Genomic DNA, 16,246 nt, shown 5'->3' with positions numbered 1-16,246 from the left:
ACTGTTCAGCTTGGAAAAGAGATGACTGAGAGGCTATATGATAGAGATCTATAAAATCATGAATAGTGTGGAGGAAGTGTTATTTACCCCTTCACAAACACAAAAAGCAGCGGGTTACCTAATGAAATTAACAGGCAGCAGGTTTAAAACAAACAAAAGGAAGTACTTCTTCACATAGTGCAGTCATCCTATGGAATTCATTGCCCAGGGATGTTGTGAAGGCCAAAAGCATAACTGGGTTCAAAAAATAATTAGGTAAGTTCATGGAGGATAGGGCCATCAAGGCTATTGGCCAAGGTGGTCAGGGATGCAACTGACTGCTAGATATTGGGACTGGATGACAGAGGATGAATCACTCAATTGCCCTATTCTGTTCATTCCCTCTGAAGCATCTGGTATCGGCCACTATCAGAAGACAGGACGCTGGTCTAGATGGACCATTAGTCTGACCCAGTATGGTCATTCTTGTGTGTGATATGGGCCCACCCCAAAACAGAGATCCTTTCTCTTCACAGGGACTCATACATGTATTGAGGATAGGTATATTTTCCCTATTAAAACAGTGAAATTAAAGAGCTTGCAGATAACTAATTTAAGAGACAGGACTAGAATATGTTACTCCTCTACAGCTACGGAGACACTTGCCTCAAAGGCTGATGCATCCAAATTCAATAGAAGTGTTGTCTAGATGTATCCAATTTAGTTAGCTAAAATACATTGTTTACTCCAACAGTTGGATGCCATTTCAGATACATACAGAGTGAAACATCCGCTCTCCTTTCCTAGGTCTATTTTTGTATTTCACTCCACACAGTGAGGATGCTACAAAAATATATTTGACTAGCCAGATAATATAGCATGCACTATGGCCACAAGTATATGACTATTATTATAATAATGAGGTCTTCCTACACAGCAGTTTATAATATTTGTATGGAGCCTCTCCCATGATACCTAAACAACAACTGATTTTAATATGAAGATTTTGGGTTTAAAGTAACCTCATGGACAGCATTGCTGAAGACTTACACAAGGATTTGAAAGTTGACCATCTAGCCACAGAGCAAGATGTCCTTTATAAAGTTCAAGTACAAGAAAAGTGTCTTTTTCCAAGAAGATATCTACAGGTAACTTGTTTTGACTTTCATTAAAGTGCCTCTGAGATCATAATCTGTCTCTCCATCCAGACCTCATTTATACTTTAGCCCTACAGCTAAATATCATTAGAAATACTAAGAGAGGGAACAATGGGGACAGCTGTTTAAGTATTAAGCTTTAGCATCAGGCAGCAGGTAACTCACATGCCCCTCCACAACTTTCTACATCTATGCAGACAAACATGGAAAGGTACCCACCCTATTCTTTGGAGAGCACTGCCACTGGGCAGTAGTTAGATTTTCTTCTTCAATTAATACACCAAACATTTTCTTCAAAAAAGTTTATTTATGCAAAGCCAAACAGGAAGTGTTCTGTAAAAGTGAAAAGCTCATTTTACATATGATAAAAACATTTATGCATTTAGTCTAGGAAAAGTGAGGATTTTGAGTTGTCTAATCATTTACAGGAATCTGCAAGCTTGTTTTAAAAATAGACATTGGTATTCAGTCACTTATTTTCCCCAATACCTAAATGCTGTACAGTTTGCTATAGCTCACTTCAAGGTGCCAAAAAAAAAAAAAAAAAAAAAAAAAAAATCAGGGATATCCCATTAAATTCAACTATACAAGCTTTGTGCTCGATAAAAATCGAGCATTGGTATAAGCATTACATTCAACTGAGAATATTTTGAATGTATATAGTAGTCAAAAAAACAAACAATAACATAATTTATATGAATGTCAGCCACTTCACAAACACCCAACATTCTTGTCTTCCTTTTCCTAAGGAGAAAGTTATGTTCCTTGACCCTCCAGTTCTGATGCTGCTATATCTGGTTCTTCATCATTATAAATGTTTTCAGCCTAGAGACACAAGTTATTGCATTACAAGTATCAAAAAGTGATAGGCACATTTGATTAACAGTATTTTTTCTAATCTTAGAAGACATATGATTGCAGAAGTGAGGAAACTGATGCACTTTGAGAACAGGATTGTTTTCTCAGAAGTATCCCTTTCCCTGACTTTAAAGAGGGAAGTCAGTTTTAAGATTATGTAAAACGGCTAGACTAATCAACACTAATATTAAAAGTATGTATACAATGTTTTAAATTGATGCACTTTAGGCTAATCCTAATCCATTTAGCTCTTTACCCAAAAGATTTTGTCCCGGTCTCATGTCCAGTTTCAGTCTTACTTTAAAACTCCTATCCCAGTAGTAATTGCTTCCAAAAACACACATCCTTCAATTTACAAGGAAAAAAAACTCAAGTGGATAGAAGGGGAGGTACATCTGTATATACATTTAGTTGATGTTTTTAAGTGGCTGCGGTTTTCTGGCAAAACTCTTGTGGTGTCAATTTATATTAAATGAATGCTGTCAGGCAATGGTCCTGCCTTTACAGGGCCTCTGATGATGTAGGGCTTCCTCTTTTACTACTAAGATCCTATAACTAGCTAGGATTAATGACTGCCAACATGACTCCCAGAAGTCTTAAAAATGCAGTTAACTTTGCAATTAGGAGTTCTAGAAGCCATTTGTAAAACAAAAGCTTAGATTCTGGATAGCATAGCACATATAAACCTGCAATATCTACAAACTCACTCTGAAGATCTATTTTTCCTTCTTTTGAAGATACTAAAATATCAACTTAGCTCCAGTTAACTCATCTGTTGAAATGGATATTTTTGGTATATATTAGAAATTAGCCATTTCTAGTTCAATTTATCCTTAATAAAATTCAAAATGATATACAAAAGTCATAACAGAACTTTTTTTGTATGAATATTAGTCTTAATGTTCAGGTCATTAACTAAATGGATTTAACTTGAGGAAAAAGATTGCCTACATGAGACATAGACTATCTTTTTTTAAAGACTTTTTAAAGAGAAGAATAACCTCCTTTTTCATTTATATAATGAAGCTGAAAGCAATGCAGAAATTAAGTTCTGACACTCACCATTTGCCATATTTGCATTATGTTGTCCTCAGATACAGAGCAGATTACCCAGGGTTCGTTAGGGTTCCAACTAAAATCTGAAATCTTTGCAGTGTGTCCTCCATGAATAAACTGTTAATAAGATCAAATTTAATGACCCAAGACATCTCTAGACAATCATCAAAGTAGTGAAATATTTTAATTTACTATTCTCATTAGCAAACAAAGTAAAACTAAGGTATAACTATGTACAGAAGAACCTCAGAGTTACAAACACCTAGGGAACAGAGGTTGTTCGTTTGTAACTCAGAAATGTTCGAAACTCTGAACAAAGTGTTATGGTTGTTCTTTCAAAAGTTTACAACTGAACATTGACTTAATACAGCTTTGAAACTTGACTATGCAGTAGAAAAATGCTGCTCTCTCTTTTTTAGTAGTTTAAGCTTAAACACAGTACTGTCCTGTATTTGCCTCTCTCTTCCCACATCTCTGCTGCTGCCTAATTCCAAATGAGGTGTGTGGAGCTGACTAGTCAGTTCTTAACTCTGGCATTCTACTTTAAGTGGAGATCTGAGGTGCAGTTTTAAAGTAGCTGCCTTAACACGTACGCCACAAACAACATGTAAATGCCGCCCACACACAAACATTTCAGATTAGGACTGTTGAGGAGAAGGCAGGAAACACCATTTTAAAAAAAGGATTCTTGCTACCTGAGTTACTTGGCACAGCAGCCTCCTGCTTTTTCAAAAAGCTCTTTATTAGGTTATTTTACCCAGAAGCAAGATGAAGAGTTATTACTGGACGTGGAAGTCAACCATTAGCAACTGTTTTCCTACATAGTTGTGCACAAAATATAGTGGTTGCTTGTAAATCATTTGATGGAGAGCCTAACATGAACTAAAGAAGCTATTTCAGATTATTTCCTTTCCCTGTAAAGTTGCTATTAGCAACGCAGCCATTTATAGCAGCATGAAGTTGCTAAGAACCCTAAATGACTACCTAATCTAGGAAACATTAAACACTATACTTTGTTTCAATGATAACTTGAGGTAGTAGGTTAGTTTTGGTTTATACATAGTTAAAAGTATAACCTACAGCTGTGTTTTCTACACTTTACCTGACCTTGGATATAGGTAACATTGCAGACCTACTGCAGCAATGGCACTCTGCGCAGCACTCATACAAAGGAGCATTAAGAACCACTGCCTTAAAACTCACTTAGCAGTTGAGAGCCACAATCAAGTACCGAGAGATAGTGGGACGTTGAAGAATTTGCCCGAAGTAAATTCCTGGATTAGACAGATTATTGGTCTGGTCTGCTATTGCAGTTCTTTAGTCTAAGAATAAAGATATAAGTTCTTATGAGGCATCAGCAGGTCTCCAAGCTAAAGGCAGCAAATACGTACCAGAAGTTCAGGAGGCCCATCTTCTGCATCCTCTGCAGATTGCTCTTCTCCAATTTTACTGTAAAGAAAACAATGCTGTTTAAAGGAAGTGTAATTAAACCCTTAAAATCTTGAAGTAGTTCCAACATCAATATAGTTATCTCATTTAAGTGGGCAAGAAGTCAATTTGGGAATTAAGGTTTAAAAAAAAAGGAATAGCTAATGGAGGACTATGCCTTTCTCTTATCAGGGGCACTTGCGCTGAGAAAATATCTTTGTTTTCAATTCCTACTCTTGCTGCTTATTCTTCACCCGAAGTTTTAATCCTCAAACATGGGTCATCACCACTGAAAAAATCAGATTCTGCAGATTAGATCAATAAAGGACCCTTGGGGAAGAGATCACTTATTACTAAAAAGACCGGGGGGGAGGGGAGGAGGAAAAGGAGACATGCAGAGTTATTCAGAAGTGGTTTTTTTTTTTTTTTTTTTTTTTTTTTAACTTAACTGGCAAAGATCAATAAAAAGACAGGATAGTATTCCTACACTGAAGTTTGCTAGTTTTTAAACAGAAAATAGCTTATGCCTAAATTGTAGGCTTAATTTTTTTTAAGTACAAATGCAAAGCCTACTGCATATATTGGATGTGTGTCTGCTATCTCCACATAGGTTTTAAATAAAGGAACAGAATCACTCTTTACCTTAGATCCCATACATTTAGCCGACGATCAGTCCCACTTGAAGCAAGAATTGTTTCATTATGAGGAGACCAGTGAACCTGTAAGAAGAGAACATCTCTTGAAAATAGGAGTATAATGTTCATGTCTTTGTATGTATTCTGAACTAGTAACTTTAGATGTGACCAACATTGCCAGTTTTAACTATCAATGCTTGAACTGCTACAGCCATAACTGATCAACATTTTTAATAAAAAGGACAAATTTAGAGAAGATGACTCAAATATATAGACTACTTCTCACTTCATGTACCCCAACATCAAGGCTTTCCTCCAATTCAGAGGATCTTAAGTTTCCTCATAGAAGAAATCCAACCACAAGAAATATACCATTAAAACTGCTATACTACCATAAAGTGTCAGTATTATTTAGTTCCATTTTCTACAATGGTCAAGTATGTCTGCAAATCACTTGTAAACTTGCCTAATCATACATAAAATGAAAGTCATTGAATAAAGTCACACAGATTTAAGGGAGTATTTGGAATTAGAGTTGCCTTCTGTTCGTGAATTTTTTTTTTGGAAATACATATTTTAGGAACATGAGTCTGGGTCAAGCTAAGTCTTATACTCCTGACTTCAACCATACATATTTTAGGAGATTTTTTGATAAACAAAAAACACAGCTTCCCTGTGCGTATATCTTTTCAGCTGCACGTGAAAGCAATCTTCTGGATCTAACTGGCTGATTAGTTACCAGTTGGTTTTGGAGAGTTGGTTGTCATCTATAAGCCATAAATGGCTTGTGATCTGCTAATGTTAAGGACCATCTCTCCCCACATGCCATGGTGCAGAGTGCTCAAAGCTGGAGAACCCTCTGAGAGGAAACTGGTGCCCAGGAGTTCTTTGAGAGGGGTCCCCAACTTCAGACTCTATTCTTTACCCATCGGAAATAGCCCAAATCTGTATCTTTCAGGGCACATTGAAGGATTTTGGGGAGGCACAGATACATAGACAAGACTTGTTTTAAATTATTCTGAGAAAAGCTGTTGAGCTTTTATACTTGCCCTATTAATTTTATTTTAACCATAGTGAGAAAGCATCTAAGCATTTCCCATAAAATGCCAGTGTGTGTGCTGCTGTTAAAGCAGCAAGTTAGAAAGCTGGCAGACTCATGAATATACTTTGGGGGAGAAGAGAAAAAAAAAAGTCTACTCACATTACCTATGTTGCTTAAATTAAGGCTTAATGGTGGCATTAGTTCAGCTATTAGTTCTTGCAACAGATCTCAGTGATCAGATATATTTCAATTGATCACAATATCAGAATTCCAAACCAAACCAAATTCCCACCTGATCCGGAGCTCTCAGCAATATGCACAACCTTATTCTAAAACCTTTAAGTTATTCATTTGTCTTCTGCCCACCTGAAAGATTTCATCCTTGTGAGACTCAAAAGAATGAAGTTTTAATTTAAGGTTTCGTAGATCCCACAAAGCCACAGTCTGTGAGGGAAAGGGGAAAAAATAAATAAGGTACCTTTACTCCAAAAGCCTCTGAAGTTATTCAATTTTAAATTAATACATTTTAGCTATCCGTTGCACTTGTTTTATTGACATTTGTGACTAATGTCTAAGCACACTTTTAGGAGCATATACATTCAATTTGTATAGGATGTTAAAAATATACGTAAGTAAAACACCTTGTCAGCAGAACCAGTTGCTAGAATGAACTCGCTGTAGGGATTGAAGGACAGGCAGTTGACCTCGGCTGTATGGGCATCTACAGAATGACTTGGCTTGGATGTAGTATTGGACCTCGTGTCCCAACTTTTTTGGATGAAGGGGTGGGAAGAAGGAAGAACACACAAAAAATGCCAGTCAAAGGTGGTAGAAGGGAGAACCAATTCTCACACACTAAACCCTATTCAGCACTTGAAACAGCCCAGTCTGAAGACTCGTCTAAATGAACAGTTCGCATCCAGCAAGCTAGTGTGTGTGGATCTACAGCACACTAGTATGCCGCGCACTAACTTTTCATCTAAACAGGCTATAAGTGGAATGAACATTGGTCACAAAGATAGCACTCATTTCATACTACATAAAAACTGTACACATTAAATATCTGTATGTTAACACACATTACTTTGGGACTAAAACATTCCTTCCAGGCTGAAAAGCGTGGTACACAAGTTTCAACATTTAAAAAAAAAAAAAAGGGGGCGGGGGGGAGGAAGGGATTGAGAGTCATTTGTCATTCCATACTAGTACAATCTCATCTGTCTTAGAACATACTAATCAGTTAGAAGATTTATGGCAGCTAGGTATTTCACCTTTTGGCAAAAGCAAAGCATTCACTGTACAACCTCAAGAGTTTTCCCTTTTATCAAGGGGAATGATTAGTCTGTCAAGTAATTTGTTAGAGCAAACAGATGTGATTGGATTCCTCACATCTCTGAAAAGTTCACAGCACTAGATTAATATTTAGTCAGTCCACCTGACCTGATGGTATTTACAGCTTGCTTTTAAATAGAATTATCAGGTCAATCAAGGGGAAGGATGATCCAGGGGTTAGGGCACCAGCATAAAACTTGGTGAGGCCTAGGTTCAATTTTCTGCTCCACTGCACACTCCATTTGTGACCTTAGTCAAGTCACTGAGCCGCTCTGTGCCCCTTCTACTGTAATTCCTGGGCGTTGTGAGGATAAATACATAAGATTGAGGCACACAGCCTCAGCTAAACAGAAGGACTTGAGGAGGGAGCAGCAGTGACAGCCTTCCCTATAACTTTTAGCTCAGTTGGTTAGGGTACTCAACTGGAATATGGGAGACCCAGGTTAAATTCCTCCTTCTGCATGATTTTCGAGAATGGATTTGAGCACGGTTTCCCAATTCTCAGTCAAGTGCCCTACCAATGGACTACAGAATCATCCTCACTGTCTCTATATTACAAACATTCATTGGGCTAAAGTGGAACAACTTCAACAGGCGAGACTGAGAAACACTCTCTCCTCTACCTCTCAGTATATGCCATAACCAAGTGGCTGTTTTGTGCTCAGATCAAACACCTGCCAGATCCAGCCCACAGGAGAGATAGGGAGGGCAACACCGATCTTCACAGGGTTTGAGAATTGCAGTGGGGCTTAGGTGTGCGGATGCCTACCTAAGGCAGCAATGCACATGTTTGGAGGTAGAAACGTACATGCTAAGGAACTTTTTACAGCAGAAATTTAGGCATCTAGTGATTTTAGACACCCACAAGATTAGGTGGCAGCTGAGCAGGGGTTCTGTGGATCACAGCAACATGGCTTTGGACCTACAATGATGGGACCATAAAAGTACCCAAAATATGTAGGTCACTAGAGAAACTGTAAAATCATGACTCCCGTTCACCACTTGTTTAACCATAGGTCTATATTTACAATGTAGTCTTAGTAAGAAAGGCAACATTGAACAGTAAAACAAATAGAAGGAAAGGCACATTTAGGATTATTCCTATCCAGATTCCTAGAAATACAAGTAATGCTGTAAAATCTAGGTGATTTAGCTTCATGTTAATGCAACAGAAGGCTAGAGTATTTTAGGATTACAGGCCACCTCAAAGCCTGAGTAGATATTTTTTTTTTAAATTAGGCAGTGTGCAGTGCTTGTCTAGACAGTTGCATTGACAAACAGGGAATTGTAAGTTCCAGAGAACTGCTCAGTTTCTCCCCACCCCCAACTCTCCTCCCAAACTTACATCATAAGCTTCTGATCATCAGCAACTGATCCAAATAAAGATTCATGAAGCAGATGCCATGCCACATCTTCTACTACTGCAGAATGTCCAGTAAAGATTGCTTTAGCATCAACAACTTTGCCTTCTTTTGGTCCTGCACTTACATCCCACAGACAAACAGTCTGCAGACAAAAGTCACATTTTAATACAATGTAATTTATTGTTCAGACTTGCTTTCCTTGGTGTAAATCTTTCAGTATATGGATGGTAATCTAGTTGTATTCCAATTATGTTGTCTGACATCAGAATACAAGTTCAATATTCAGAGGTTTTAAAACTGTTAACATAGTTATGCCACACTGCTGGCATTCGAGTGTTTTCTGTAACTTGAGACCATCATTCTTGTCTTTTAAAAAGCCTTATTTAATAAAGTTATGCCCTTACACATCACCCTCATAACTGCCTATAAAAAAAAGCTTACTAAAGCCAAAGGGAGTCTATGATATTCCTACTGGGGTCTCTGCCCAGACTTTATTAGAATGTAGTTTTTGTAGTCCACCAAATACCAAAGCAGGGTTTACTGGGGAAGGAAGGACAGAGAAAGAAAGGGAGACTAAAAGAAAAGATTTCCACAGATGCTGCTGCAACCCAAGACATTAACCTCATCTCACAGGTTTGTGTCTTTAGTGCAAATATAACATTCATTCAGCAATTTCTTTAGGAGACAGGGGAGGAGAAGAGAGAGATTGTATCATGCCATTCAATAACAAACCCTTTGGCTATTTACTCCTGACAAAATTCAGCACCTCCATATGGTCTGCATATTTCTGTGCCCTCCATGCAGAAAGATACAAAAAAATCTGCGAGGGGACACGTGCCTCTTCCCCGGCAGTCCAGGCTGAGCATCTGTTCCAGCGTGCCTGGACCAGCCTCCGAGACACAAATCACTGCATAGGGAGGGGGGCTGGGCATGCATGCCTTTGTGGGAGACGTTGATCACCGTCAGGTGGCAGGGTTGGGCATGCATGCATGCCAACAAGCGAGAGAGACTGGCGTGGAGGGGTAGGGCTTTTTATTATGCACAAGGCAGGCTCCGTCCCAAAGGCAGAAATGCAGCACCCTGCCTGCCTAGAAAAAGGCCAAGATTCTGTATGGGGATGATCCAAAAGTTTTAGAGCACCCAGTAGTAGTACAGAGGGCTGTATTTTCCAGTTCATGGTGTTCCAGTTAAATAAAACAGACTTGGCCTCTAGTGATGGTGTTAAAACCACTATTGTTCCTTAATCAGAAGATCGTACAGCTAAGCAAATGTGATCATATACTGCTCTTAAATGTAGTAATTTAAGGATTTAAAACATAACAATTTTTGAAAATAAAGACCTTTAAGTTAAAAAAAAAAGCAACCATTGTTAATGTTGCTGTTGATGGTTAAATTGATCTCATTCTCTGAGGCAGAAATGTAGCAGCAGCAGCAGTCTGCCTGCCCAGTAACAGCCTGGTTGTTTCCCTCCCCCTGCGGCCCCCCTTGCCCTAATTAGCCCCTCCCCTCATGCGCCCATGCCCCCCCCCACACACTCCTGTGCGCTTGTGCCCTCCCGTTTGAGTTTGCCCGTTTCACTGCACACACACCCCCAATGCAGTTATATCCCCCATTCCCTTAGTGCAGCTAGAGGAGCCGGATTCCCATCCTGAGTCGGTGACCGACCCGCACAAGTCCTTGATAGCTCTCCCCCCCCCCCCCCCCCCCATCTAGCCATCCCCGTCTGGCGCCGTCCTCCCCTGCCTGCAGTCTAGCAGGGAGAAGTGGTCGACCTGTTCCCCTTTCCCCTCCTGCCTCCGGTGTTTGGTCGTCGTCTCCCCACCCCACCCCCCCGCTCTCATAATGGTGGGGGACACGGCGGACGACACCCCTCAGGCAGATCCCACCGCCCCCCCCAAAATGTAAAAAAACAAAACCAAACAAAACAAAACCATTGTTAATGTTCCTATTGTTAGTTAACTGTTCCCATTCTCAGTCAACTCCCCCAGGAGCTTAAAACCTGTAAAGGTTTTAAGGCCCCTACATTGCCAGAATGATGTAAAGTCTTAAAAGTGACAGTAAGGGAATCAGCTAGGAAGATCTATGTGCTTTCTCACTTTTTTTCCTGTGCCAAAGTGGCACAATGAGATTAGATTACAGCTCAGGATTTATTTTACTTACCCATAAAAAAAAAAAAAAAAAAAAAAAAAAAAAGACTTTGACTGCTGGGTGAATGTTTTATTTGCCCTCAATCAGGACAATCAGAACCAAACGCTTCCCAAAATACCCAGCCAGGTCCAGGACAATGATTAGCAAAAACTGTATGACTTTCATGTGCAATTTAAAATGACATTCTACTTTTTTTTTTTTTTGGGGGGGGGGGGGGCTGTTTGGTGTTCTGTAATGTAATTTAGCTGGAATGCAGGGTATTAGTTACAGTGTTTGCAACTTTCATGTGTTTAGGAAATGCTGAATAGTTAGTGACTTCTTTCTGTAGTTTAAATAAATTATAGAAACAATTGAAACTGGTGTGATTTGGCATTATTCTGACAAATAAAATATGCAGAATTTTTAATTTTTTTTTTGCGCCGAATACCCACACGAGTAGCTATTATGGGATAGGTATTAACCTCCTTCTGTTAAGGATGATGTGTTATGGTAAGTGGGCTTTCAGGGTATAAAGGATAGAAACATGAACATCTAGAATTAAAAATATGAAGGCATTTTGGTGTACACTGGACAGAGAAGACCAGTGGAAGAGATTTTATAGGGAAAAATACTATTAGGCCATGTGAATCAGCAACTCTTCCTTTTGTTTTGTATTAACAAAGGGGGAAGTTAGTTTCTTACATGATCATCAGATGCACTGAGAAGGTGTCCACTCAAATTGGAATTCCATGATAAACCATAGCCTTCTTTTTGATGTCCTCTTAGCCTAAGGTCAGGATTACATTCTCCACTTGGGTCTGAAAAAGAACCAAACCATTGTTTAGCTCTTAGAGCTCCTTTAAACAAGAAGAATATGATGGATTGTAATTGATGGAATTTTTATTTTTGCATGGCAAAATAAAATACAATTTCAAAATGGTCTGCATATGCTTACTACAGGGAGAAGCAGGATTTGCTTTTCAATTTCGTGTTCAGAGTAGGTTATAAGACACTTGATGAGAGCTAAAGATAGTCACAGAGGGTCCTACTCTATCACCTCAAATCTGAAATACCTAGGCAAACTTCCTGAACTTAATTACCCCAAGCATATTCTAACTAATCCAAATTGTTTTTAACTAGCACAGGAGTTAAGGCACCTTCAGACACTCAGGGTACATCTATACTTACTTCCTGGTCCGGATGTAAGCGATTGATCTTCTGGGATCGATCCCGGAAGTACTTGCCGTCAACACCGGTACTCCAGCTCAGCGAGAGGAGTACGCGGCATCGACGGGGGAGCCTGCCTGCCGCGTCTGGACCCGCGGTAAGTTCGGACTAAGGTACTTCGACTTCAGCTACGTTATTAACGTAGCTGAATTTGCGTACCTTAGTCCAAAGTAGGGGGTTAGTGTGGACCAGGCCTTAGTGCTTTAGCATCAAAATACAATAAACCGGACTACTGTCAGACTCATGTCTACATCTAGACTACATTTATAATACTAGAGAAGTTATTGTATACAAATTCAAGCAGGTTGACCCACCTGGTTTAGATGGATGTTTGGTGTAATCAAAAACCAGCACATCAGAGGAAGGAGTTTTTGTAGCGATGATGCAGGGGTTCTGGGGCATGTAGCGAGCACGATTTACTTCACCTTCATGGTTAATTTTAATTTCAGTTTCAATTTTACCGGTTACAGATCCAAAGCCGCCAAATTCTATATATTTTTTTAATACATATAAAAAAGGTTTTTGGTTAAAATCGTGTCAACTATTTCAAGTGTGTTAAGCCAGTGTTCTCAGGCTTTTCATAATCGCAAGTTGTTTAATGTAGTAATAAAAGTCACATGGAAGATTAATTACACTATACTCCTTTAATATAAAATCTTAAAAAGTTATCTTCTTATCTTGAAAGCAGTGAAGTATTCTTAATCTGAACAGGTCATCACAATAAGTAGTGACCAGACGTAACACCTTCCGAGGGGTAAATCTCTTGCTTAAGCTAGTCTACCAGGTAGCTTAAGTATCACAAATGAAAGACCTAATAAAGTCAATATTTGTCAAATAGGAGACTTTTGCAGGAGGTGCATCTGAAGAAGTGAGGTTCTTACCCACGAAAGCTTATGCTCCCAATACTTCTGTTAATCTTAAAGGTGCCACAGGACCCTCTGTTGCTTTTTACAGATTCAGACTAACACGGCTACCCCTGTGATACTTAACATGAATTATCAGCTTTCAGATTTTTTTAAAAAAAGGGTCAGAGTAAAATATATTAAGGCTCTAGAACTACACTATATACCATCGCACACATACCCCTAGGGGTACGCAGAGGTCTTCCAGGGAGTACATCAACTCATCTAGATATTTGCCTAGTTTTATAACAAGCTACATAAAAGCACTGACATAAAAAGTCAGCACAAACTAAAATTTAATGCAGACATTGACTTGAGTATACTGCTCTATATACTACAGACTGAAATGTAAGTACAATATTTATATTCCAATTGATTTACTTTATAAATTATATGGTGAAAATAAGCAATTTTTCAGTAATAGTGTGCTGTGACACTTTTAAGTCTGATTTTGTAAGCAAGTAGACTTTAAGTGCGGTGAAATACTCCTGAACGGGGTACAGTAGTCTGGAAAGGCTGAGAGACACTGTTATATACTATAAACAAGTTTAGTATACAAACAGACCCTTAGAAAATATTTTTAAAGTTAAAACCCAAGTTAGAAGACAATTAAACGAGGTATGCACTGTTTAACACTGCTGCTAGAAGAACACAATCTAAAAATTCCCGCAATACTCACCTCCCTTCTCACTATCATAGTGAGAAGCATCAAACTGAGCATCATCGTTAGGAATCTGGACCCTTGCAACAACCAAATGGTTCTGCTCATCAGAAGTATGTGTTCCCAACACTAGCCAATGAAGGGCATAATCCTTTCCTTCAGGCCTGTTCAATAAAACAGACAGTCTTACAAAAAGCTGAACACAGTTGTATTGTACTTTTAAATATTTTGAGGCAAAGTTCTTTCATATCATCCCAATTTCTATGGGAGACTACAGATTAATTGGGGAAAAACATTTTCCCCTGCCACATTAGGCATATCAGCATAAATGTTTACAAGTTGAACTCCAGATGTTCTTGACATCAGTAAATTTAACAAGTACATCTTTAATAATTCTGAAATCCCAGTCTTTTAGAGTGCTTGTCACTATCGCTTGAATAGTATGAATAAGACTTCTATGTGCACATACATTAAATAGAGGCATTTTGACATCAGCACCTACTATGAAAAGAGAACAGGAGGACTTGTGGCACCTTAGAGACTAACAAATTTATTAGAGCATAAGCTTTCGTGGACTACAGCCCACTTCTTCGGATGCTGTAGTCCACGAAAGCTTATGCTCTAATAAATTTATTAGTCTCTAAGGTGCCACAAGTACTTCTGTTCTTTTGGCAGATACAGACTAACACGGCTGCTACTCTGAAATCTGGCACCTACTATGGTAAATCTATGGCAATGAAGTTAAAGGCATTTGACATTAAACAGATTTTCCAGTGTTGATACTCCTAGCAGTCAGCCACAGTGAAGCAAGATGAGTAGCTCAGATACTGAAGACACGACTGACTGCTTAAAAAGAGATTATTTCCCTCTTGCAAGCTGTTACTTTCACTATTATCCTAAAAGTGTAGGCGCATGGGAGTTTACGCAGGTCACCGGAGCACAGGTAGGAGTCTCACCTCGTTACATCAGGCAGCCACTGCACCGTGAGGCTGGGCCACTCGAGGGCGTGGGTCATCACCAGGTCATACAGGAAAGGGGTGTTCTTCTTCCAGATTTTGTACTCTTCGTTGATGACTCGCTCCTCCACCGTGTCCTCGAACACTGCACGCAGGGGGGGGGGGGGGGGACAGACAGACAGACAGAGGCGCGCTAGGCGGGCGGCTCCCAGGAGCCGGGGCGGGTGGGGGAGGGGAAACACCCGCGGCCTCACGTTTTATTTGTTCCTAAGCCGAAGCCCGCTCGCGGCGAGACCCAGCGGCGGCTCCGCCCGGCGCCCGCGAGGCCACGCGCTCCCCTCCCCGCGCTGCGGGCAGCTCAGCCCCGCGGCACCGGGATCGCCCCGCCCCCAGAGACAGCCCGTCCCGAGAGACGCGGAGTCGGGAGGCGCCCCCGTCCCGCCCCGCCCGGGGAGAAGAAACCGGCCGACCCCCGACCCTCCAGCCCGAACAGGGACCGGCCGGGCCCCGCCGTCTCTTACTCTCTTTATTCGCCATTTTGTGCGTGGGGCTCCCTCCCGCGCTGCGCTCCCCTCCCCCCGGCGGAACTGGCGCCGCCGTCTCCGCCGCGGATGAAGCGGCCGCTCGCGCGCCGGCCTTGGGGTTCGAGACGGCCTCGTTCTCCCTCCAAACCGCTGGCTTGCACTCCGAGCGACTCTCCAACCCGCGCCGCCGCCAGTGCGCATGCGCAGCGACCCGGCTGCGCTCCCAGGTCAGACCGCCACGACCCCGAGGCAGCGGCCAATGAACGGGGGCGGTGAGGCTGAGACGAGCAGCAGCGCGCGTGCGAGGCGGACCACAGCTCAACAAGCCCGCCCACCGGCCATCACCTCTTCCTGGGCTGGCTCAGGCAGCAGGGCAGATAAGCGCATGCGCAGCAGGAGAGCGCCCAACAGCGAGGGCGGGGCAAAGGATGGGGGGGCCGACAGGGCCAGCAAGCCCCTCCCCCCGTCTGATGCGGCAAAACAAACCGCGCAGAGAGTTCGTCTCCCGCGCGCATAAGCAGTGACGTCAGCGCTCCTGGGGCCCCAGTGTAGCTCTGAGGCCAAGCGCCCGAGGTGGCTGCTACCCCCCCAGCACCGCCCCCCCACGTGCTCATGGGCCAGCGCCCCGCCCCCAACAGAGCGGGAGATTGGCGGGGGGGGCGGGGTATTTTGATTGACTCCCGGGTTTTCCAAGCTTCGGGTCTGTCCTATAAAGGTTTTTATCCGCGGCCTGACAGAGAAACGTCTCTTTAAAAACACCGAGCGGTAGGAGCCTGAAGCGCTGCTGTGCTGGGCGGCGGGGCTCTCGGTGCAACACAGGTAGTGAAAAGAACAGGAGTACTTGTGGCACCTTAGAGACTAACACATTTATTAGAGCATAAGCTTTCGTGGACTACAGCCCACTTCTTCGGATGCATACCAAAGGTGCCACAAGTACTCCTGTTCTTTTTGCGGGTACAGACTAACACGGCTGCTACTCTGAAACCTGTCACAGGTAG

At 41.5% G+C, this 16,246-nt stretch overlaps 1 protein-coding gene across 1 annotated transcript; it reads right to left on the bottom strand.

Annotated features, from left to right (window-relative positions):
* Window positions 1-1,423: 1,423 nt before the first annotated feature.
* RBBP7 (RB binding protein 7, chromatin remodeling factor) lies at window positions 1,424-15,545 on the bottom strand. The gene is made up of 12 exons (XM_054007006.1): window positions 15,246-15,545; window positions 14,725-14,869; window positions 13,787-13,932; window positions 12,520-12,693; window positions 11,681-11,796; window positions 8,833-8,993; window positions 6,797-6,923; window positions 6,522-6,599; window positions 5,121-5,197; window positions 4,442-4,499; window positions 3,057-3,167; window positions 1,424-1,961 (listed from the first exon to the last, which is right to left on the bottom strand). The coding sequence occupies exons 1-12, from the start codon at window positions 15,259-15,261 to the stop codon at window positions 1,893-1,895; spliced, it is 1,278 nt and encodes a 425-aa protein (XP_053862981.1). The 5' UTR covers window positions 15,262-15,545; the 3' UTR covers window positions 1,424-1,892.
* Window positions 15,546-16,246: the final 701 nt, after the last annotated feature.

The sequence above is a fragment of the Malaclemys terrapin genome, chromosome 1 (assembly GCF_027887155.1).
Source record: "Malaclemys terrapin pileata isolate rMalTer1 chromosome 1, rMalTer1.hap1, whole genome shotgun sequence".
NCBI classification, from domain to species: Eukaryota; Metazoa; Chordata; order Testudines; family Emydidae; genus Malaclemys; species Malaclemys terrapin.
This window is presented reverse-complemented; position numbering and strand designations above follow the sequence as displayed.